At 41.8% G+C, this 22,298-nt stretch overlaps 2 protein-coding genes across 8 annotated transcripts in view; one reads left to right on the top strand and one right to left on the bottom strand.

Annotated features, from left to right (window-relative positions):
• LOC101408605 (transmembrane 9 superfamily member 2-like) overlaps nucleotides 1-11,710 on the top strand; it is a 75,876-nt gene extending 64,166 nt beyond the window's left edge. For all 7 annotated transcript variants that reach the window (XM_087426923.1, XM_087426925.1, XM_087426924.1 and 4 more), the window contains one exon: nucleotides 11,513-11,710. In XM_087426923.1, coding sequence (XP_087283049.1) covers nucleotides 11,513-11,580 — 68 coding nt within the window. In that variant the 3' untranslated portion in view covers nucleotides 11,581-11,710. The remainder of the gene's footprint in view (nucleotides 1-11,512) is intronic.
• Nucleotides 11,711-16,580: 4,870 nt separating this feature from the next.
• Nucleotides 16,581-21,815, bottom strand: GPR101 (G protein-coupled receptor 101). Its single transcript, XM_087426454.1, has one exon. It carries the CDS (start codon nucleotides 21,771-21,773, stop codon nucleotides 20,259-20,261), a length of 1,515 nt encoding a protein of 504 aa, XP_087282580.1. The 5' UTR covers nucleotides 21,774-21,815; the 3' UTR covers nucleotides 16,581-20,258.
• Nucleotides 21,816-22,298: the final 483 nt, after the last annotated feature.

The following is a 22,298-nucleotide window of genomic DNA, read 5'->3' as shown; positions in this document are numbered from 1 at the left end:
CTGAGAGCATCTCACCATTCTAGTCTAAACAGCCTCCTCATGTGTGTTTTTTAGATTTTTTAACTTTTTATTGAAATATGCATACAGAAAAGTGCAGACATCATAAGTGTACAGCTCAATGAGTTATCACAAAGTGAACACACTTCTGTAACTAGCACCCATGTCAATAAACAGTGCATGATCAGCACCCCTGAAGCCACTGTTGGGCCCCTTTCCACTCACCTTCCCCAAAGGCAACCACTATCTTGACTTGTAACAGCATAGATTAACTTGGCCTGTTTTTGAATTGTATGTAAACGGAATCATACAGGATGTACTCTTTCATGTCTGGTTTCTTTCCCTCAATATTGCTTGTGAGATCTATCCATATCACCGTGTGTGATGTAGTCTGTGCCCCTCATCTCTTTTATTTTGGATTTCTCCCCCACTGAGGCTTTTATGTTTGTGTAATATGCAGTTGGATGTGCTGAGCACAGTAATTTCAGGCTTATATTTTTCTTCATTACCTAACACTTTGTCTCAGGTTGCCTTTTTCTGGGAGTCTTCTATTACAACAGCTTCTTTCAAATGTTAGATGTAATCCTGAATGGTCACGTTGCTGAGAAAAATCTTTCCCTGTTGATTGGCACCACGCTATACTGACTGCTGGCTCTCAGAGGTTGACAATGATCTCTGCCAAATCTAATGGCCCTTCCCTAGTCTTCACCCTTCTTGGTTTCTTTCTTTAACACTACTTAACACCTACTCTGTGAAGTTCTCTCAACATGATTTGCATTATTCTCCTTGTGCCACTGTATGCCTCCTTTTGTATTCCTTCCTCTTCCTGTCACCCAACTCCAGCCTTTATCCAAGGTTCAGTCTTCAGCATTTCAGTCTTTTCTTTCTACACTCTCCATTTTAGAGCTCATTTGGTCCATGGCGTCACATATCTCCTCAATGCTGACAGCTCCCCAATTTGTGTCTCTAGCCATAACCTCTATCCAGTTACATTCTGAACATTTGCATCTCCCATTGCTACTACCAACTCAACGTGCCTCAAAAAGTGAATTTAGCACTTCCTTTCCCCCAAACTGACTTATCGTAATTTCTTTCTTTCTTTGACCATAATCTCTAATCTCTGATCTTCTTGGCTTATTTTGCAGGAATTCTTAATATAGCCCTTCCATGCTTTATAGCCAGTTAATCCTAACTTCTCAATTTTTCTTTCTTTGGAAGCTTCTTATTTCTGTCCATTCCTTTCTTTCAATCTTAGTCTAGGCCTTTATCCTCTGCTCCAACAGCTTCCTATTCAGTTTGCTGAACTCTAGTCTCTCCTTTTCTAGCCCACTCTACACGCTATCTGCTGCCAGGTGAACTTCTTTCATTTTTTTCCATTAAAATAATGCATTTTTGTCCCAGATTAATTTTAACACATCAACGCATATTTATAGAATGCTTGCACTGGGCCAGATACTATGCTAGGGGCTTGGGACACAGTGGTGAAGAAGACAGATAAGGTCCCCTGTTTTTGTGGACCTTATATTCTAATGGAAGGGCGACAAAGAAGAAATTATGGGTTTGATGAGCTTTGCAAAAGAAATGATACTGAAGAAGAGATGGGTGGTCGAGTGTTCCAAGCAGAGGTGACAGTGTGTTCAAAAGTCCTTAAGGGGGAAGGAGTTCGACATTTTCCAAGAACACAGAGAAGTCCAGGATGGCAAGAGGGGGAGGGTGGCACTAGGTGGCAATGATGTTAGAGAAGTGGGGAATGGTCAGATCGTACATGTGGCTTATAAACCATATTAGGGAATTTAGATTTTATTGTAGGAGTGATGGGAAGTTGAGAGGGTTTAAACAGGGGACTAATGTGATAATAGCATTCTTCTTATTAGAAAACTTTAGTAGTGCCATACTTCCTTCTCCATCAAGGTCTAAACTTACCTTGGTGTTTGGGCTCCTGTTCTACTTACTCAATATATTTTCTAAGCCTCTCAAAGCTGAACCACTCATTAAGCCCTGGTGTGTCTCCTTTTGACTTTTGAGCATGTTTCCCCAATTAGATTGGAATCTCCTTGAGAACAGGGACTCTGCCTTATGCCTATTTTGTATCCTTCATAGTGCTAAGCACATGGTTCTTCCTTAATTGCATAGAGTATGAAAGAGAGGAGATACCGCTATGGTATAATGTTTCCATATCTATTTTAAAATCAAATCATGGGTATGAGAAACCTCCAAAGTAAATTCTAGTTATCATTCGTATCAGGAAAAAAAATCAGTAAAATCATGAAGTGTGTTTTTGACATCTGTTTTCTAAAACTGTTCTTTAAGAAGCCCTGTCTGCTTACAGACTCTTAAATGGCATCTCTTTACATTTCATCATTATATTTTGAGGTTCACAGCAGGAAGCAAGGCTTATTGCCTATGTTCATGTTTTTTCACTTTTAAGGAAGACATCCTTAATTAAGGAATTAGTTTTGAGAATATAGATGTACACAAAAGTACTGTTATTAATTGCTGATTACTCTTTTTTGCTGTAGACAAATGTTTCTGAGTGATTTTTTTTTTAATGACAACTTTAAAATTAGCAATATCCACTCATGTAAAAAATGCTGAGGAGTTTCACGTTTATTTAGAATAATTGTGCATTCATCCAAAGCTCTTCCTTGTGGTCACCACATTCCTCTTTGGAACTTGAATTGGTCCATGGCATCACAGCAGAAGTAGAGGACTTTACAGCTGTCACCTTTCAATATTGAGTATTATGACTGTAGGAAGACACTATATATACTGAGTATATTTCCATGTTGCTACCTATCCTTCATATTCATCATTTTATGACTGCTTGATCCATTGAGAAGATTACTTTACTTAACTGTTTCTTCACTATTGAGTTTGTTCTTTCTCTATTTTAGATTATTTCCTTAAGAAGTCTGTGAAATGGGATGACAGGGTCAAAAAGTGTGAATATTTTTGTGGCTCTTTATGCTTTTCTGCCATCAGCAGAGCGTACCGGTTTCCCTACAGCCTTGGCTGGCATTGAGTATTATTTTTAAAGAAACAAACCAAAAACCCCCCAGAGAAGTGGTTTTCTTGTTTGTTAACACAGTATGTCTAAAATGGCACCCCATTGTTTTCTTCCTCTCATTTTTTGAGCCAAAGGAAGTGATGTGCATTGTGGCTGGTGTTCCTCTACCCAATTTTCAGTTGGTAGCACACTTACAGATGTGTAAATGACATGTCAAAATAGGACTCAAGGGACAGAGAGAGGGAGGATAAGCTACAAGATACCAATAATGTCATCAGAGGGTACCAGGAGGGAAACCTTGTATTGTATACACAAAGACAAATAAATTTCAGTTAAGCTTGAGTGACTTGCCCAAAATCCTAACTAGTTTTAATATATAACTAGTTTAACAGCTGGTTAAACTAGCTAAAAAGGAAACTAAGTCTGTGCATGACCAAGTAGGCTATGATCTCTTCTAATTTGATCGTTTTACTCAGATCTCTAATGGAAGCTCACAGACTGCACACTTATGGATACTTGATCTTGGTTGGAGGATAGTTAGTGATTTTTTATTTGCATCAAGTTTTGTTTTAGATATCAACAAATGAGTTAAAGTGTTAAGAAAAGTAATTGAAATAATGTATTTCTATTTTGATATAATGGACATCACAATTAACCAATTAAGATCTAACACTTAGAATTCCTTCTCTTAGAGTCTAAAATGCTGTGTTGCATTATAATAATGGAGTTTATAGCCTAATATAAACCTTGGCTGGCATTGCCATTGGGTAGTAAATTAAATATTTTATATGATGATATATATTTTAGGCAAGTGATGAAAAATGTTTGCATTTAGCCACAGTCTATTATACTAGGTCAGTGGTTCTCAACAAGGGGCATATTTGCCCCTTAGGGAACTTTAGCAATATCTGGAGACATTTTTGATCGTCATGACTGGGAGGGTGCTAATGACACCTAGTGGGTAGAGGCCAGGGACCCTGCTAAACATGTTATAATGCACAGAACAGCCCTCCAAAAATATCTGGCCCAAAATGTCAAGAGTGCTGCTGTTAAGAAACCCTGGTCTAGAGTGAAATATTTTTTTATTGAGGTCATGATAGTTTATAACATTGTGAAATTTCACTTGTACATTATCATTTGTCAGTCACCATATAAATGCACCCCTTCACCCCTTGTGCCCACCCCCCAACCCCCTTCCCTCTGGTAACCACCAAACTGTTAGAGTGAACTATTTTTTTTTTTCTTGAGGAAGATCGGCACTGAGCTAACATCTGATGCCAATCCTCCTCTTTTTTGCTGAGGAAGATTGGCCCTGAGCTAACATCTGTGCCCATCTTCCTCTGCTTTATATGGGACGCCGCCACAGCGTGGGTCTACAAGCAGCGCATTGGTGCGCGCCCAGGATCTGAACCGGTGAACCCCCGGCCGCCGCAGCGGAGCGCGCGCACTTAACTGCTTGTGCCACTGGGCAGGCCCCTAGAGTGAACTATTTTTTTTAAATGATTTTTTTTAAAATTTTTATTTATTTATTTATTTCCCCCCAAAGCCCCAGTAGATAGTTGTATGTCATAGTTGCACAGCCTTCTAGTTGCTGTATGTGGGACGCAGCCTCAGCATGGCCAGAGAAGCGGTGCAACGGTGCGCGCCCGGGATCCGAACCCTGGACGCCAGCAGCAGAGCGCGCGCACTTAACCGCTAAGCCACGGGGCCGGCCTGTAGAGCGAACTATTTTTGAACCTCATTTTTACTTGGGAGTTAATGCTATATTCAAAATACAGTTTTGATCATATCAAGAGATCATGTTTAGAATCTGAGACTCTGAACCACCAATCATTGTGCAGTGATTGAAACCAGTGTGATACAAAGAGTTTTTAAGACCTAGAAGAAGTATCAGCCAAGTGCAGAGTGCTTTTCTGTTGGCTTTCTCTCTAAGTGTCTGTGCTTTGAATATATTTTTATTCATTAAAAGAAGCAAATGAAGTTCAATATATTTTGAGAGTGTCTAATGTGTAATATTTTATCACTAAATTAAAGCGAAGAATCCATGTTCTCACACAGTGCAAGATGAAATATAGTATACTGAAGGAAAAGTTCAATTATCTTAACACACAAATGTCAGTTATAGTGGGCATTTTGTGTTTTAGTATACCAAATTGTCTCTGCCTTATTAAAAATTTCAATTGCCAAAAGATCAAAAAGGCATAAAGATGTGTTAATGCTAATTGTTAACCAACCAAGAAATATTTATCAAGCTTCTTCTATGGGCTTGGCGATGTGCTAATAGGGAATATGGAAACATAAGATATAATAGTATTTGTTTTTTATTGAGTTGACTATGTGCCAACTATTTGGATACATTTATCTCACTTACTTTTCACCTAATTGTCTAATTATCATGAGGTGTATGTCACATTACTCCCATTGCATGGATGAGGAAACTGAGGCCCAGAGACTTTAAGTGACTTGTTCAAGGTCACTCAGCTAGTAAGTATTGGAGCTGTGATTCATTCAAACCCAGGTGGGACTGACTCCAAAGCTCATTCTTTTAAATACAACTCTCGATGGCCTTCTCAAGAAAGAGGTACTTTCTTTGAGCTGGGGCCAAACCAACAACCAAAGGATGCCAGTGGAATCTGCTCTGTGGTCCTCTATTTGATCAGGTGGACTGCTTTTAATTGGGAGGACTAAGACTGGTGCACATAAAGCAATAAAATATCGCCCTCAGGAACATATGATGAAAACAGAATATCTCAAATCTTTTCCATGCCCTTTCAACAATTTTGTAAAAAATATAGAGGCACATCTATCCAGTTTTTCCACATTGTTCTAGGAGAGAGGGAGTCAGGGCTAGTGTAACCTCTGGAATAATTCCATTACCTCTTCAATTCCAGCTCATTTTGATTTCAGCTTACATTTATGGACCATAGTGCTAGGTGCTGTAGAAATGAACAGGACACAGTTCTCTCTATTCTCAAGGATATTGAAAATCTCTGGGTCTTATTTTTTTCCCAGTGTAGGTACTTACAGATCTACTGTAACTCTGGGCCCTGTGGGAGCCAGTATTTTTCTAGTTTTGAGTATCACACTAAAAAATTTCAGAGGAGGGGAAGTATTCCTTTTCCCCAGAAGTAAGCAGAAGCTGCATTCTCTAGCATTATTGTATTGTGCCTTTTACACTCTCTGGTCCAACCTGGCTTGATTTCTACTCTCTCCCCCTCCAAACTTTTCCTGTGCAACTGCTGCTTACTCTTTCTGGTCTTTCTGCACAAAGCAGTTCCTGCTCACTCAGCCCGTATTGATATCTCCGTCCTAGAACCATCAGGGACCAGAATTGGCTGTACTGCTTATTGGCTGTGTATGACAAGGCAAGTCACTTTAGCTCTCTGAGCCTCTGTTGCCTTATAGAATGCGGAAAATCATACTATCTAGGTCAGATGCTTCAACTCAATGTGGCTGTACATCTGAAGCACTTAACCCAGAGCCAGGCATATAAGTATTTAGTAAACAACGCTATTATCATCATCATCATCATCATCATTGTTGTTGTTGTCATGAAATACAAATTTGTCATCTCAGTCTCTGGCTTATATATCTTCACTGGTTCCCAGTTGCGTACATAGTCAAATCCAAACTTCTTAACTTGACATTCATTATCTGGCTCCCACCTACTTTTGTAGTTTTTTCTCCTATATGCTCTCTTTCATGTTCCCTTAAAGATTTTTTTTTTTTTATTTTATTTTTTCCCCCCAAAGCCCCAGTGGATAGTTGTGTGTCGTAGCTGCACATCCTTCTAGTTGCTGCATGTGGGACTCGGCCTCAGGATGAACGGAGAAGTGGTGCCTCGATGCGCACCCGGGATCCGAACCCGGGCCGCCAGCATCGCAGCGCGCGCACTTTAACCACCAAGCCACAGGGCCGGCCCTCATGTTCCCTTAATTCTCTGGTTGTATACCTTTAATAGCCAGCCCCTTTGCAATGGTTCTCACTGTTCCTTAAAACTGCCAGCCTCTTAATTGCTTCAAGCCTTTGTGGGTACTTTCCCCTCTGTCAGGAATAGCTGTCTCCCATCCTCAAATGCCTCTGAATCCAGCTTTATAGCACCTTCTCTATGATGCCCTCTCCAAATTCCTGCCATTCATTCAAGAAGTACATGTTGAATACCTAGTGTGTCAGGCACTGCCCTAGCGGATGGGGCTTTAGCAGGGAACAAAACTTTATATAAAAGGATAAAAATCCTTATCCTCATGGAGCTTACATTGCTAAGCAGTTAATTTAAACAATTCAGTTTAATACACATTTCTTGTCCACCTGCAATATGCCCAACACTATGCTAAGCCCTGGGGGTAAAAAATTGAGTATGACTTAACCCCTAGCCTCAAGGCTATAGTCTGGAAAAAGAAGACCTCTGAACAGATCATTTCTGTGCATTGTGGTAAGGAGCCTAATAGAGCTAAGCCCAAGATTTTGTGAAAGCACAGAAGAGAGGCAGCTAGCCCAGACATGGGGAGGGAGAAAGAGGTCAGAGAAAGTTTTTCTGGAGAAAGTGATAGAACTGAGTCTTGAGGGAAGACTGAGTCTTAAAGTTACAAGGCAGAATTGACAAGCTGAGCAACGCATGGTATATGGAGATCTGTAGGTAATTTGGAGTTGCTGAAGTTTAAAATTTAAGGCACAGAGTGGCAGAAACAAGCCCTAAAGAAGTAGGCCAGGGCCTGATCCTGGAGGGCTTCGTGTGCCAACACTAAGGAGTTGTAGTTTTTATCACATATAGTCGTTTTCAAACTTGGGTGGGCATCACATTCACTTGTGGAAAGTATTTCAAACCAACTAAAGACAATAAATCTGATGCCAAGGGCCCATCCCAAGGCCCCTGAATCAGAATCCTTGATGATCTGTATTTTTAACAGCTTAAAAGTTTTCTGAAACATTCCAGGGTTTCAGTACTTTTGCTATGGGTAGCTATTAAAGGTTTTTAAGTAGGGGCATGACAATCAAATTTGTGTTTTGGAAATATCACAATCACTCTGACAGAGTGGAGAATGGATTTGAGAGGGAGACTAGAGGTAGAGAGACAAGCCAGGAGACAGTTCTAAATGAGAGATGAAGCGAGTGTGGCTTAAGACCCAGTGGCTGTGGAGATGGACAGATCGATGGAGGGGATGGATTCAAAAGCTATTAAGTAGTTGGAATTTATAGGTCTTGGTGATTGGCCAAGATGTGGATGCAAAAGTGGAAGGAATCAAGGGTCATGCACAGGTCTCTGATTGTGACCTCTATGTAAATAGTGACATGTAGTATAGCCACCAATGAGATTGTTCCCTGCAAGAGCCCTTTTTCTATCCTTTACATTACCTGGCAAGTGCCAGGCCCAGAGATAGCGCTTAATGAACACTGAATCAAATGTGGCCGAAGAGAGTCAAAGCCCCCAAGACTCTTTTCTCCAGACAAGCTTTCTCTTTATTCCTTTGTGCAATGGTTTTAATTTCAACCTTAGGAAAATCTTTTTTCTGCATGTCTTATTCACTGTTGCATATTCTGAAATTAATGTGTATTAGAATTTAGCTCCCACAGTGGCTGTGGAAAGACTCTTTAAAGGTTTGTTTATATTGAATAGAATGTGGTAGGCTTTCAACATGTTTTTTTTTTTTATTGATGTTTTAACATTGTGAAATTTTGGGTTGTACATTTTTGCTTGTCCATCACCATATATATGACTCCCTTCACCCCTTGTGCCCACCCCCCACCCCCACTGCCCCTGGAAACCACTGGACAGTTTTCTCAACATGTTTTATTTAGCTAGTTTCGTCTTCTTTCTAAGTGTGCGTATATAATGACTGCTTTGGGAAGACTTAGAAGAAACGTGTATTGGATGCCAGTCTTAGGATCAGGCTGTGAATTCTTTTCGTTATAGATTTGCAATTAGGGAAAGGACGGGAAAACTGGGCTTCTCTCTTGTCTTGGACTGCCTCACTCAAGTTCCTGTGGTTGGATTGTCTTGTTGTTATGTATCACCTGACCTAATGATAAAAGGTTATGAAGCTTAGAAGGAAACTGGGACATTTCTAGTATTGGTTTAGTACTTTCTCTGGCCTGAGGCAAAGTAGGCAAAGACACTGAAGTGATCATTCTCTCCCTTTTTGTCCCATCTCCTTTTTTCTACTGTCAAGTTGTAGTACAAGCAATTGAGCTGCAGAAAAAATATTTTATTTTCTCCGGATCCCCTAAGTTGCTTTTAACTGTGTGGTTCAATGGCCCTTAGAGGAGACATTTTCCCACCTTTCTTCATACTTAATTATGTTTGCTTGCATATAAAAAAAGAAAAAAATAGAGAGAGAGAGAAAGGCAGACTAGTCCAGAGGTTCTTAACCCTCGTTGCATGTTAGAATCACCTGGGGAGATTTTAAAACTCTTGATGCTCAGGCTGTATTCCAGATCAGTTAAATAAGAATCTCTGGGAGTGTTAACCAGGCAATAGTAGTTGTTAAATCTCCCCAGCTGATTCCAATGTACAGGCAATGTTGAGGATTACTACTCTAGTCAAATAAACTCAATGTGACCGTATTTTTCAAGCCCCAAATCAGAACATCAATGATAGCTACAATTTCTTGAGTGCCTACTCTGACAGGCACTCTCATGTGTCTTATCTTTGTTCTCTCGGGTCAAGCCTGAGAGTTGGTTGGGAGTATAATTCCTTTTCACTTATGAGGAACAGAGGAGATAGCTTGCTCTACATCATATGGCTAATTGTCTGCCTGACTCCAAAGTCCAGATTCCTTAGCTCAGCTGACTGTCAGAACAATGTGAGAGTTGATGGATTTTTGTGTTTCGGGTAGGAGACAATTTGAGTAATATAGGTAGAGCATCAAAAAGTTGAGAATTCATAGACATTTCAGTAGTTTATGGGGATAATATGCAGCAAACTGAAATCAGGAATGTTTTAGATCAGGGACGTGTTAGCTACACATCTGTCATCTCCTGAACCTTTGAAGTTATGGATTCAGAAAAAGAAGCCTAAAGTAGGAATAGGTATTATCATCCCCATTTTCCAGCTGAGAAAACTGAGGCTTTGCATGATTGTCACTTGCCCAAGATCAGACAGCTGGTAACCAACAGAGTAGATCTGTGTCACTCTAGAACCCATGGTCTTAATCACTGTACCATACTGACTCCTTGACAAGGAGCTTTGAGGGGTGGGAGGGAAGTGGCATGATGGTATCTTGGATGGAATGTTATTCTAAGTTTGGAAACTGGCAAAGAAAAAGGTACCAAACTCTGCTTAAAGCTTTCTGTGATCTTGTTATTAAGAGTGCCCCATTAGACTACAGGATCTGGAAATTGTATTAGAGTTTTTTTCCATTAAGTCATTGAACCTTAATATCATCTGAAAATTGTTTTTATAATATGAACATCAATGAAATCCTATGTTAAAGAAAAATTTGCCCATAATTATATCGTCCTAAATTATAAAGTTATCTTCTTTTGTCCATGCTCTGGTCTGTCGAGTCCATGGGTTAAACTTATGCAATGTTCACATTGGTGTCGTGCCTGGGAATTGTTTAAGGTGTTTTTTCACCTAACATTATATTATAAAGATTGCCCCATGCTGCTATATAGTCTTTATATTTGTCATTTTTGAAGAGTAATCTTATTTCATTGAGCACTTGGTCCATTATTTAGCTAGTCACCTATATTGGAGCATTTGGTTTGTAATTTTTCAATATTATAAATCATAGTATTATGAACACCTTTTGGCATGTAATTTTTTTTTCTATGAGGTCATTTCTTTAGGATAAATCTCCAGAAATGGAATGTTTCTCAAGCTTAATAATACAAAACTTTGATTTAGAAAACTAATATATGCTTTGAGTACGCAAGTAGATAGATTATTCCTGCTTTTGCTACATAAAATGATAACAGTTATTTACATTCCCTAAATTGAAGCAAGTTATACGAAGTTTATTGTATTAGAAACTAGCCTTGGACCTCTTTGCATCCTTTTTTTTTTTTTTAAGATTTTATTTATTTATTTTTCTCCCCAAAGCCCCAGTAGATAGTTGTGTGTCATAGCTGCACATCCTTCTAGTTGCTGTATGTGGGACGCGGCCTCAGCATGGCCCGAGAAGCAGCGCGTCGCTGCGAGCCTGGGATCCGAACCCGGGTCGCCAGCAGTGGAGCGCACGCACTTAACCACCAAGCCACGGGGCCGGCCCTTTGCATCCTTTTTGAAATAGAGAACTTAAGCTCCTCATTTTTGCTTGCTGTGGTTAGAGCTGCAGTGCTCGATCGAAAGGCTTCTCACACTCTTTTGCAGTTGGCTGCCTCCAGCCCTGCTGCTCATCCTCCTTGCTCAGCAAGAGAGCCTGGTGGTTTTGATTTGTTCACGTGCAAGTCTTGAGATTTAGAGAATCCATAGCCCACCTCAAAACTGACATGCTTTGCATTTTTGAGACAGCTTCTTTAATTTGCTATAGTGTCTGATTAACAAAGATCTTTTTCATTTTGTTTCAGGGACAATCGGATTTTTTTCATGCTTCTGGTTTGTTACTAAAATCTACAGTGTCTTGAAAGTGGATTAAAGAATGTACCCAAAGGCTTCCAGGCACATCACCCTTGCTTTTGAATATCTATATCTATATTAACATCTATAGAGATATATATGTATGCTTCCAACGACATGTTTTAAATACATATCAATTTAAAATCTCATTGTCTGGCCTCAGTTTGTACGATACAAAGTGCTGATTGCATGGAAAAAAACAGGTTGGGAAACAGGTTTATTCTAAGTCATATTTTCCTGAAGAGATACCATAAAAGGGTGTAATTTAAAGCAGTTAGAGCAAGGGAGGCACATTTCTTTAAAAAAATTAAATTTGAGTACCCTGGTTTTTCAGATGAAATGTTCTTGTTTTTTCCTTTCCCTTTTTTGTTCTCATTTGGTTTAGAGCATCAGAACTATTATCAAACAAATCTTAGGTAAAATGTGAATTTTTCTAACTTAAGTTTATTTGTACAAACTATATTACACCTTTGTATGTGGGTGATCATTTAAAAAATGTACATTGGTTTAGCATGTAGAGCTTATGAAATGCCAGATACTACTGTCTTATTCCTCAGTTAAATCTGCACATTTCTCGTGGTTGGTTATCTTTTTCTGTTTGCTGTGATCTGGAAGCTGAGAGTGTTCAAGTTTGAGTTAGTTGTGTGTAGATAACAAATCTTTGGAGTCAATTTTCTTGGATTTATTTGCTTCAACTAAACAATAGTCAGATTTTACAACTCCCAAGATGTCGGAAATTTGTATTATAAATTTTCTTTGAGCTTGCAGTGGGGCAGCAGTCATGAAAATGATACATTTTCTGTGATAAATTTTATTGATAAATATTGATCTTATTGAGGAAAACATTTGAAAAGTATCTACACATACCCTTCAACTCATGAACGTTCTCAAAGCCGTCCTTACTTGTCTGTGTGTGCAGGGATCAAAGGGGTTGTGTTGCCCTTGAGGGGAGATTGGAATGAGGACGGGGTCAGAGGAGGAGGTTGAAGGGGACAGGGTCAGAGAGTTGCATTCTGAAAGAGAGTGGGAGAGAGAGTAGGAGTTGACTAGTTACCTCATGGAAGAAGAAAATAATTCACTAGCCAGGAGTATGCCTTCGTCTGTATTGGAGGGATCAGAGCTATGACTGGTGGCAACTAGGCCTGGGGCCTGGAGCAGACTGGTGGGAGAGGGCGTGGCTACAGAAGGTCAAAGGTGTCTCTTGGCAGTGGAATTTTCAGATGCTCTCAACCCTCTCCCTTTCAGTGTCATAATCGAAGGCTGAGACTTAAGCCCTGCCTGAGAGGAGTAACTGCTATGAGATTCATTGGAACCAATCCCATTCTCCTCTAAATACTCTGAATAAAGCAGTGGTATAGTGAGGGGACTTTTTTTCCCACCACGTTTGCCGCCTGATAGTTTTATTTGAGCTCACAAGCTTTCCTATTTGCACTGATGGTAGTAGTTTGCTAGAAAGGCAAATTTATTTCTGCAGCAGGAAAAAGTCATCACCTGGATGGTGTTCATAGATTAAGGTGAAGGCAGCCACATGCAGTTCTCATGGCAGCCATCTTTGAACATCTTGAAATACAGTGTGTCAGTCAGTATTTAGCTTGATTTTGGAGTGAAAAATGGAGAAGAGCACTTTACTTTGATTGAAATGGAGATGAATAGCCCCCTGAACTTCTGAGTGTGGGACCACGAATTCCACTTTGGAAGCATGAGGCGTGCAGCTCCTTGCACCACTGCTGATGAGATTACCAGAAGAAGAGCTACTAGTAGGTCAAGCCTGTTGACTCAAGAGGAACTAGAGGGCTCTTACGTTTTAGACATATTTGCCTATCTCATCTGCCTCCTATGTTTTCATATGTCATGGTTGGTGTTAGAGGTATAACCATTTTCTGAAACTGGGACTTGAGGGAACATGCTCCTGCCCTCCCGTTCTGTAAACCCTGGTGAGTTGGGGCTGAACTGAGATGGGTGTGGGTGTGGCTGAATTGTGCTGAGGGAGGTGTCCTGGTCCTGAGTAGCAGGGCGGCAGGGGCAGGAGCCTAGTAGGGGTGACCCAGGTGCTGGGCCAGTACTGTTTCCCCAAAACAAAGGCTAGTCACTTCCCTCCCCCTACTCAAAGCTCATTGCCTTGAGAATGAAGACTGGCATTTGGGAGCCCCACGAACCATCTGGTCCCATTTTCCCACTCTGCCCACCCCACCCTCACTTTGAAATCCTTTTCATTCGTAGAGGACTAGGCAAATGCCCCTCCTCCAGCAAGCCCATCAGGATGACTCCCCCATCCCACTGCGTATTTCTTTTATTGGAACAGCACAGTGTGAAATATTGAAGCCCATATATTTCATTCTACCGTGAAATACAGTTAGTTTATCCCGTCTCCTCCATTCAAGCAAAAGAGAAGGGATGCAGACCTAGTTATGTGACTCCCTTGCTGTTTTCCCATTGAGCTCGGCATAATAACCAGATACACACATTAAAATTAGACTTTATTTAGCATATTTCAGAAGAATATACCAAGGACAGATTAACAGCACCTATTTAAAAACACAAACATTACTTAATAATATTTAGTTAAGCCACAAACATTAATCTCTCTGCTTCCCCCAAGCAGGAGTCTGTTATTCCTGTCCAGCAAAACACGCATTGCAACCATCGTAGAAAGGACCCAATTAAAGCCAGCCAATATATGAAAACTTGTCCTTGGGCAGAGTCTTTGAGGCTACTGACCCATGTAACAGTATTGATTTATGAATTTGATTGGGGTGTGAAGGGGTTTCTCTTCTTGCTGGGGTGGGGCAGAGGATAAAGCCCACCTTTTGTGCACCTAAATGTAAGTTGTGCCAACGGGAACTTGGCCCCAGGATTGTAGTTTGGCAATCCTTTGAAAAGGCACTTCTAAATTACAAATGCTTTTTTAAAAGGAAAAGGAAAATTTTAAATTCAAGATTTCAAATATTAAAGAGAACTGTTTATTGACTGAATGCATTTTTCCATTGTTTTCAGTCTTATAGCAGCACATAAAATTTGGTATCAAAGGCAGTTTTAGAAATTATTCAGTGAGGGTATATATATCTATATATATAATATAGTTTTCTAGTTTTAATATTTTTGTTCTTAAAATATAATAAACTCATCTGGTTCTCTTTTCTTGTCTGATGCAAATAACGTTGATAAACGATTGTAATTCTCCAAGGCCTTAGCTGTGACCCCTGGCGGGGGCCCACTACCTCTTTATCTATCTGCCCATCCGTGCTCTATCTTCTCTCGCAGGCAACTAATCAAAGAAAAAAACCAGAGCAGTCTCTTTTTTGGTTTTTGGTACTGCTCTTGGAGGGCGGGTAAGTCACAATATCGATCTGCGAAATGCAAATTCTGTCGGTCCACAGTCAGGTACCGGTTGGGTCTTGAGAGTACAGTATGCTTTCAGCCTGCTAACAAGACTCCAATAGCTTGTCCTGGGGTCTTTGCACTTTAAGGAGGAAAGGATTTTCTTTTTTGATTTTGCATTCTACACGTACAATGAATGGAAAACAGGCATACCAGTGTCAAACATGTTGTGGAGAACTGCCAGCGAGGACTTCAGCCAAGGTGATTAGTTCACATTAATGACCAAGTGTACCAGAATAAGTTCTCACCTGTCATATATTGTACCAGGGATTTAAGGAATGAAAGGCACCATTTCCCGCAACCCCACCTTCGAGCCATCTTATGCATCCCGTAGTATACACTTTAAAAATAAAATTTAAAAAACAAATGTACTATGTTCTACTTCAGAAACTGACCAAGGTGTGGGTCACACATAGAATTCTGCATGCATTTTATTAACTAACTTTACATGTATTACTACCCATTTTGGAGGATGACACTATCTACGAACACAGACGATCTAATATCTAGCACCTTATCTCCAAGAACACATATTTTATATACAGTTATAGCTTACATTTAGGAGAATTACTACAGAAAGAAACACACCACTGAAACAGACAAAAACACCAAACTTTTAACATTAAAGTTGTAACACAGATGAAGAAGGGGGGAAATCCACTCAACTTTGAAGCACCAAACTAAAACCAATCTTGTCTTTGTCTATATTTTAGAACAAGAGAGATCCAGTAATGAATCCTCAGACATAGCAAACCTCTTGTGAGTGTACAAGTTACTGTGGTTTCCCCTGGGTGTGTGTACTTTGAGATATGAGAGCTTTGGGAGGCAGTGATGGGAACCTTCGACTCCTATTGGCAGCCTTCATTTACCTTGAGAATTCCTATTCTACTTACCAAAGAGCAGTGAACTTGCCAGTGACCTAGTAATCAGTGGCCAAGTGCTGTGGATTTTAGCTTTCCTATTTCTTCGTTCAGCCAGCCTTGTTGCTTTTAGCAAGACTGCTGTAAGCAAGCTGGGCATTTGCCATAGAGGAAGAGATTGTTTGCAAATAACTGGAAAGAATATGACAAGGGTTTCTCCTCTTTTTGAGTTTGAGGATATGGTCTGCTGTTTGCAGCTCACTGCTTCTGTCTCCTCATGCCTAAGCTTGGTGGGGCTTCAAGGGGGCCAAGAACACCTGTCTGGCCCATAGAAAATGAGAGAGACAGAGACATGGAAGGAGAGGGTTAACTGACCAGATTTTTCTCTCCTTATCTCGGTAACTGGCTCACAGCCAAGTGTTCCTCTAATCTTTTGTCTGTTCTAGAAGGAAAAGACATTTTGCTTAGAGAAGCCTCTCCTGACAGCATGGGGTTGGTCTTAAAGAGGAATACAACAAAAAAGACATTATGAGAGGAAAACACTTCTTTGGCTCTTTTTTCTCAAAATATGGGAAAGGGCAGTTATGAGAGAAAAATACAGTCCAGTAGTTTCAATTGTTACTCTCTTTGTGTCATCCCAAGAACCTCTGAGGGTTTTATCTTGGAGAGGTCGAATTACCAGATGATGCATAATTTTTCTCTTCCAAATGGTGTATTTTGGACATTTTAAAGAGCATTTTGGCAAAGTCTAAGAAAGAAAGCCTAGTTTAACCTTGTAAATTATTCTTCAGGTAGTACGAAAAAATCTTCTGAAGTAACTTTACCTAGATTAATTGGCTAATTATGTATAAAATAAGGCAGTTAGGCACCTTACAATTTTATAGGTAAAAGATTTTTTTGTGTTTTTGCTGAAATAATTGGACAGTATCTACAGGATTGACTGTGCCCCCCAAAATATGTTGTATTGGGTGCTGTTTTGATAAGAAATGAGGTGCCTACCTCCTCCTAAATTATAATGTGGTGCTTTTCCTTACCTGTTGAAGTAGGTATCCCGTTATCTCTAAATTAGATTGGAGTTGGGGAGGAGACAGAAAAATACCTTTAATTGCTGGTCACTCCTAGTGTTCATTTTTCTCCTTCCCTGCCTCCATGGGCCCCCGGGGCCCTGTGAATCTGTCAGGTCTGGGTTCGGAGGGGACGGATGGGAGTGAGTGAGCACACAGAGCTGCAAGCACAGGATATTCCTGAAGGGCCAGCACAGCAGGGGAAGGGGAGTGAGGCAGGTGAAGGCAGTGGGCATGATGGCAAGAGTGAGGCAGGGAGCCAGACGTGCAGAGGACTTCCCAGCAGCTGGTATGTGTCGTGCCGTCGAGAAGATGGACCCTCGCATCATAGAAGTCATACAAGCCCTCGGCTTGCTCCTTTATTACTGCCTTCCCAAGCTTGTTGAAATTGGTGTGTTAGTCAAAGCACCTGCGACTCCTTGGCAAACTAGATGCTCTATTATTCTTAAATAAGGAAATAGTTAAATTGGAAATCACATCATTTCAAAGTCTGGTTTGCCTGGCCCCTGTACTTTAATGGGATTTTTACTGCACATATCAAGTGGCCTTGGCAAAAGAATACATCCTTTAAAAACATTTAGGGAAAGCTATTGCACATGAGGATCTGTGAGGCTAATGATGACTCTTTTGTATGCTTTCAGATTTTCAAATGACAAAACAGTATGTGCAGTAAAACCTCATTAAGTTGATAGTGTTTTATTCAAAATAGCACAAAATTTGAAGCAGTTGCTATCTCCAAGCTAACCAGAGGCCCTATTGTTCAGTAAGAAGAAAATGTCAGCAAAGCAGAATGCTCTTAATTCAAAGGTCCTCTTTTCCAGTCTCCTATTTTCAAAAAGTTTTCACCTTTGAAAAATCCAATTTGCCATAAGAATGGACAATGACTAAAATAGGGAAAAGAGGAACTTTAAAAAGGAAATCGGCGAGTCTTGGTGCCCTGGAGAATGTTGTGTGTGCTGTTAAATGAACTTACCACATTCGTACAGGTTCTGGTTCCATTTTGATTTGGGATTTTGGCAAACAATTTTCTCTGATACACTTTGAAGGGGTTGAGCTTTAAAATAAAACAAGAAGTTCAGTTTCAACAAAATATTTAGAGACACTTATATTTGAAATCCTGTTTCCTACCCTGGTAAGCATTTCTACTCAAAAGACAGGTTACAGCCACCTTGAACTCCTCCGAACATGACAGATCTTTAAGGCAATACCCCTCCCCCCATAAGAGGATTGGTCACACCGGCCATTTCTTCACCCAGATATCCTTTGAGGACAGGTTAATACAAGAGTTTGGCAATAAATTGGCATAATAAATTTATGACTATTCATTCACTTTATACATTTTGGTTGAAAAATAAATGATAGTGCAAGGGTAAACTTCAGCCCCCACATCTTGTCTGAATTACCACAAGTTCCAAATTAATGGGTTTGGAATTAATAAGATTTTCATGAACATATCCAGTTGACAGGTCAGCTCAATATTATTTGGACCTATCCCCTCTCCTTTCCCTAAATTCTAAACACGGCTATCCCAAATGCCCACACAGACTTATTCACAGCCCAAATACACTGCTGTTTACCTCTCCCCCTTGAGAAGCTCATGTTGGAATCTGTGAGATAAAGGAGGAAGAGATAAAGAAAATATAAATGAGCTGGGCACTTATACGAATGAAATTTGAGTTCTAATATAGACATGGTAATCACACAAGACTGAGGCTAACCTCTGAATATGGCCATCTTTATATACAACCACCTGATTAACCATTTTCAACCACATACTCCCTCCACCCATAGTAACATTTGATTTCTGCATGAACAGTTGACTGGCCATAAATTTGCTTTAATTTGGTATTCAGGAGGACCAAATACGCTATTTTAACCATTTTTTGGTTCCATGTTATTTGGTCATGTTGATGGGTCTGTGCCCTCAGAAATACACAGGTATATCCCTACCCAAAGTGATTTCAGCATTTGGGATTTGAAAACTCTGTTTCTGTATTGATCCTAGGGATAATTTAGATATTGCAAAGGTTTTCCCAAAGTGATATATTTCAACAGCAATAATTAGGATATGTCTGACCTGAACACTTTGATTTTAGGATTGTTTGGAATAGGTCGGATGCTTCCCCGATATTGAGAAACCATCCTCTCTGTTATTTCTGACTCTCATATTTCTCTCCCACATCTGCAGAGAGCTGAAAGGCTTTAGAGAGCCACAGGTGGAAAAGACACATGGGTGTGCCTGGAGGAAGAAAATGTCTATCCTGCCTTACTTGCTCCCCATGTGGAGATCATATTTCTTGTCTATGATCTCAAGACACAAGAGATTTCTGATGGGCACATCACTCTTGACTGATTGGCAGTATGAGTTTTGTAGGACTTTGGCCACTCCTAGTGGAATTTCTCTTTTCTGGAAATACTGTTTGGCCAAAAAGGTCTATTTGGAAAAAGAAACCACACACACACACAAGTGAGTGGCAGAGGAGACTTGGAGGATTCTTATGAGCATTCCAATTCAATCACAAAGGGAAAATTGTAAAATAGTGGCATGATTTCTGTCTATTATTCAAATAGAAGACAGAAAATAGTTTAGTGTCAATTGACAATTTTCCATTTGCATGGAATGACCTTGGTCCCAGCCCATGCACAAACCCAGGGTTTTATAGAAAAAAGTCAACTGTTTAGCCCCATGGATGTGTGTTATTTCTCTATCTTCTCCCTTGGACTAGCTTCCCATTTCAAACATGCCCTATTAAGCTCTTCTGCTTTTCTGGATCCCTTTAGAGGATCTAGACACCTTCTTGGCATTTTAACTGCACGATACCCTTTGTCTTAGTTTCCATCAACAGTCTTGACACCAGATTGTGGGGCTCTTCAGTCTAGAACTTGGCTCATACGTTGATCAGTCAGTCAGGTTCTGCGTCTTGAGCTCCATGAATGATTTGGTCGGCTGCTTTTCTTTCAGTTGAACATAGGCTGTAGCCCTTGCCCATGAGCTCTTAACCTGAGGGCCGAAAAGTCCTTAAATTCACAGGCATCATCTTCCTTTTCCCTCAGAGCAAAAGCTGACATGCTGTAGCTCTGGAGAGACAGACAGAATACCAAGTACAGATCCAAATGGATAGCCCTTGTTGCTTTAAGAAATTTGGAACCTAATAATTTTTTGGGGGGAAATTTCAGTCAGAATCCTCAAGTTGGTGCTTTGAGGGGCACAATTTTAAGGGAAGACTCCAGTTCCTATCTCTTCCATGTTTTTTCTACCTTGTGCTGAGAAGAATGTGTGCAACACCTTTGCCTGGAATGGTATGGGTTGGCATTAATGGGATTGTGGGTGGTCCATTTAAAAGAAAGCTGCTTCTGTTTTCTGTATTGTGGATAGTTCAAGGTTTGCCTTAACTTCAAGGCAAAGTGGCAGAATCGTGAGAAAGGACGGTCTTGCCTTCGGTCCCACCCTCTGTGCCGGCTTCGGTTCCGGGCAGGTCTGGGTGGCTGTCTTCTTTTGGGGGCTTTTCCTTGCAGAAGAACTTCTTCAGCATATCCTGGATTTCCTTCTTGATGGTCTTGTGCATATAGCCATAGATGTAGGGGTGGATGCAGCACTGCAGGAAGAAAAGCCAGATTATGATGGTGATCACCCACTGAGGCACCTTGGTTTGGACATCCACCCACACGGCCAGGACGGCTAGAAAGCAGTAGGGCCCCAGGGACAGCACGTAGGAGAAAATGATGAGGAAGATCACTTTAGCAGCTTTGCACTGGTAGCACCTGGGCAGAGGAGGGTCGCTGTTGCTGTTTCGGCGACTGGGTGGGAGACTCTCTGGGATGTTCACTGCCTCGATGTCATCCTCACTGAAGTGGAAGTGATCGTCACCAAACTCCAGGTCATCTTCACCCAAGTCAATGTTGCACTGGTTGACCTCTCTGCGGCTCTTGTCTGCCCTCATGCTTCTCTCCCTTTCGGTGCCGCCTTCCTTACTCTCTATGCTGCCTTCGCTGGCCACCAAGCTGCTTTCTCTGACCTCCTTGCTGCCCTTGGCCTCCACGCTCCCTTTCTTGGCCTTCATGCTGCCATCCTTGGCTTCCATGCCAGCCTCTTCTGCCTCGACGCTGCCCTCCTTGGCCTTGACCTCACCTTCATCCAGGCCATGGAACTCATCCTTCTTCTCTCCCTCTTCGTTCTCATTCTCCACACAGTCCTTGGCTCGAACCTCCAAGCTGTGGCTCTTGACGTGGTACAGCAGAGCATGCTGCCGCCGGGCTGCACCGAACACCACAGAGTAGCAGCCAATCATGACAAACAGTGGAATGATGATGAAGGACACTACGCTGAAAATGGTATAGCTGGGGCTGGACCCCCAGATCATAGAGCAAAGGGCATTGCGCTCATCAAAGGCAGCCTGGCCCCAGCCATAGAGAGGGGGTGTGCTCTGCAGGATGGCCACGATCCAGGTGCCATAGAGGAGCATGTAACCCCGGCGCGGGGTCATCTTGGCCGGGTAGGAGAGAGGGTGGATGATGGACAGGTAGCGATCCACTGACACTACGACAATGGTGTTGACACTGGCGAAGGCGAACAGGTGAGTGAGGCTAACCAGGGCGGTACAGAAATGGCTGTTGAGGGGCCAGAAGAGAGGCACGGAGGTGGCCACCACCCAGGGGGCCACGAGTGAAATCTGCAGCAGGTCAGTGACGAGGAGGTTAAAGATGAAGCGATTGGTCACCTGCAGCAGCTGCGGCTTGCGCTGCAACACGAGTGCCAGCACTATGTTGCCGACGAATGAGGCGGCGAGGAAGATGAGCAGCACGCTCGAGCGGATGATGCCGTGAGCCAGGCTGATGGGCATTTTGGAGAGGGGCACGCACGTGTGGCTGCTGTTGCTTTCGCGCGTGCTGTTGGTGCAGGTGGTCGTCATGGCGATGGCAGGCGGGCGTGAGACAGGGTGCAGGCTCTGAGCCGGCACCAGCGGGCGGCGACGAGGCGCACGGACCACACTCACTACCTATGCTGGGGACGAAAGAAACACGAGGGCCGGGTTACTCACCCTGCCGGGGGTGGGGGGAGCGGCGTTTCCACGCCGGGCAGGGGCACTGCAGGACCCTCTCTCGGCACCGCCCCCCGCCCCGCGCAGCCCCAGTCCGCGTCCGGGCAGTTCTCTGACTCCTTCTGTTACTCTCTGGGTCTCTCTGCCTCTCTCGGGGTCTCTGAGTCCCTCACATCTGTCTCTCCCTCTGGCGCGTGCGCTCTTTACGTGTCTCCCACACTGTCTCTGGGTCTCGGAGTTTTGGTCTCTCCCACCAGCGCATGCGCGCGCGCTCTGTTCCTGCCTGTTTACGTTTGCCAATTTGTCTCTTTCTCTCCGGTGTCACTCACTAGCGCACTTTTTCTGTATCTCTTGGGGTGTGTGTATGTGTCTCGCCGTTTTTCTCTCAGTCTCTCA

Source organism: Ceratotherium simum, chromosome X (assembly GCF_057802395.1).
Source record: "Ceratotherium simum simum isolate JZ-2026a chromosome X, ASM5780239v1, whole genome shotgun sequence".
Taxonomy (NCBI): domain Eukaryota; kingdom Metazoa; phylum Chordata; class Mammalia; order Perissodactyla; family Rhinocerotidae; genus Ceratotherium; species Ceratotherium simum.
The sequence above is the reverse complement of the archived record's forward strand: the minus strand, read 5'-3'. Positions and strand labels throughout refer to the sequence as shown.

Excerpts from the sequence above, each read along its gene's own strand:
- GPR101 (XM_087426454.1), bottom strand. The coding sequence starts at position 21,773 with ATGACGACCACCTGCACCAACAGCACGCGCGAAAGCAACAGCAGCCAC.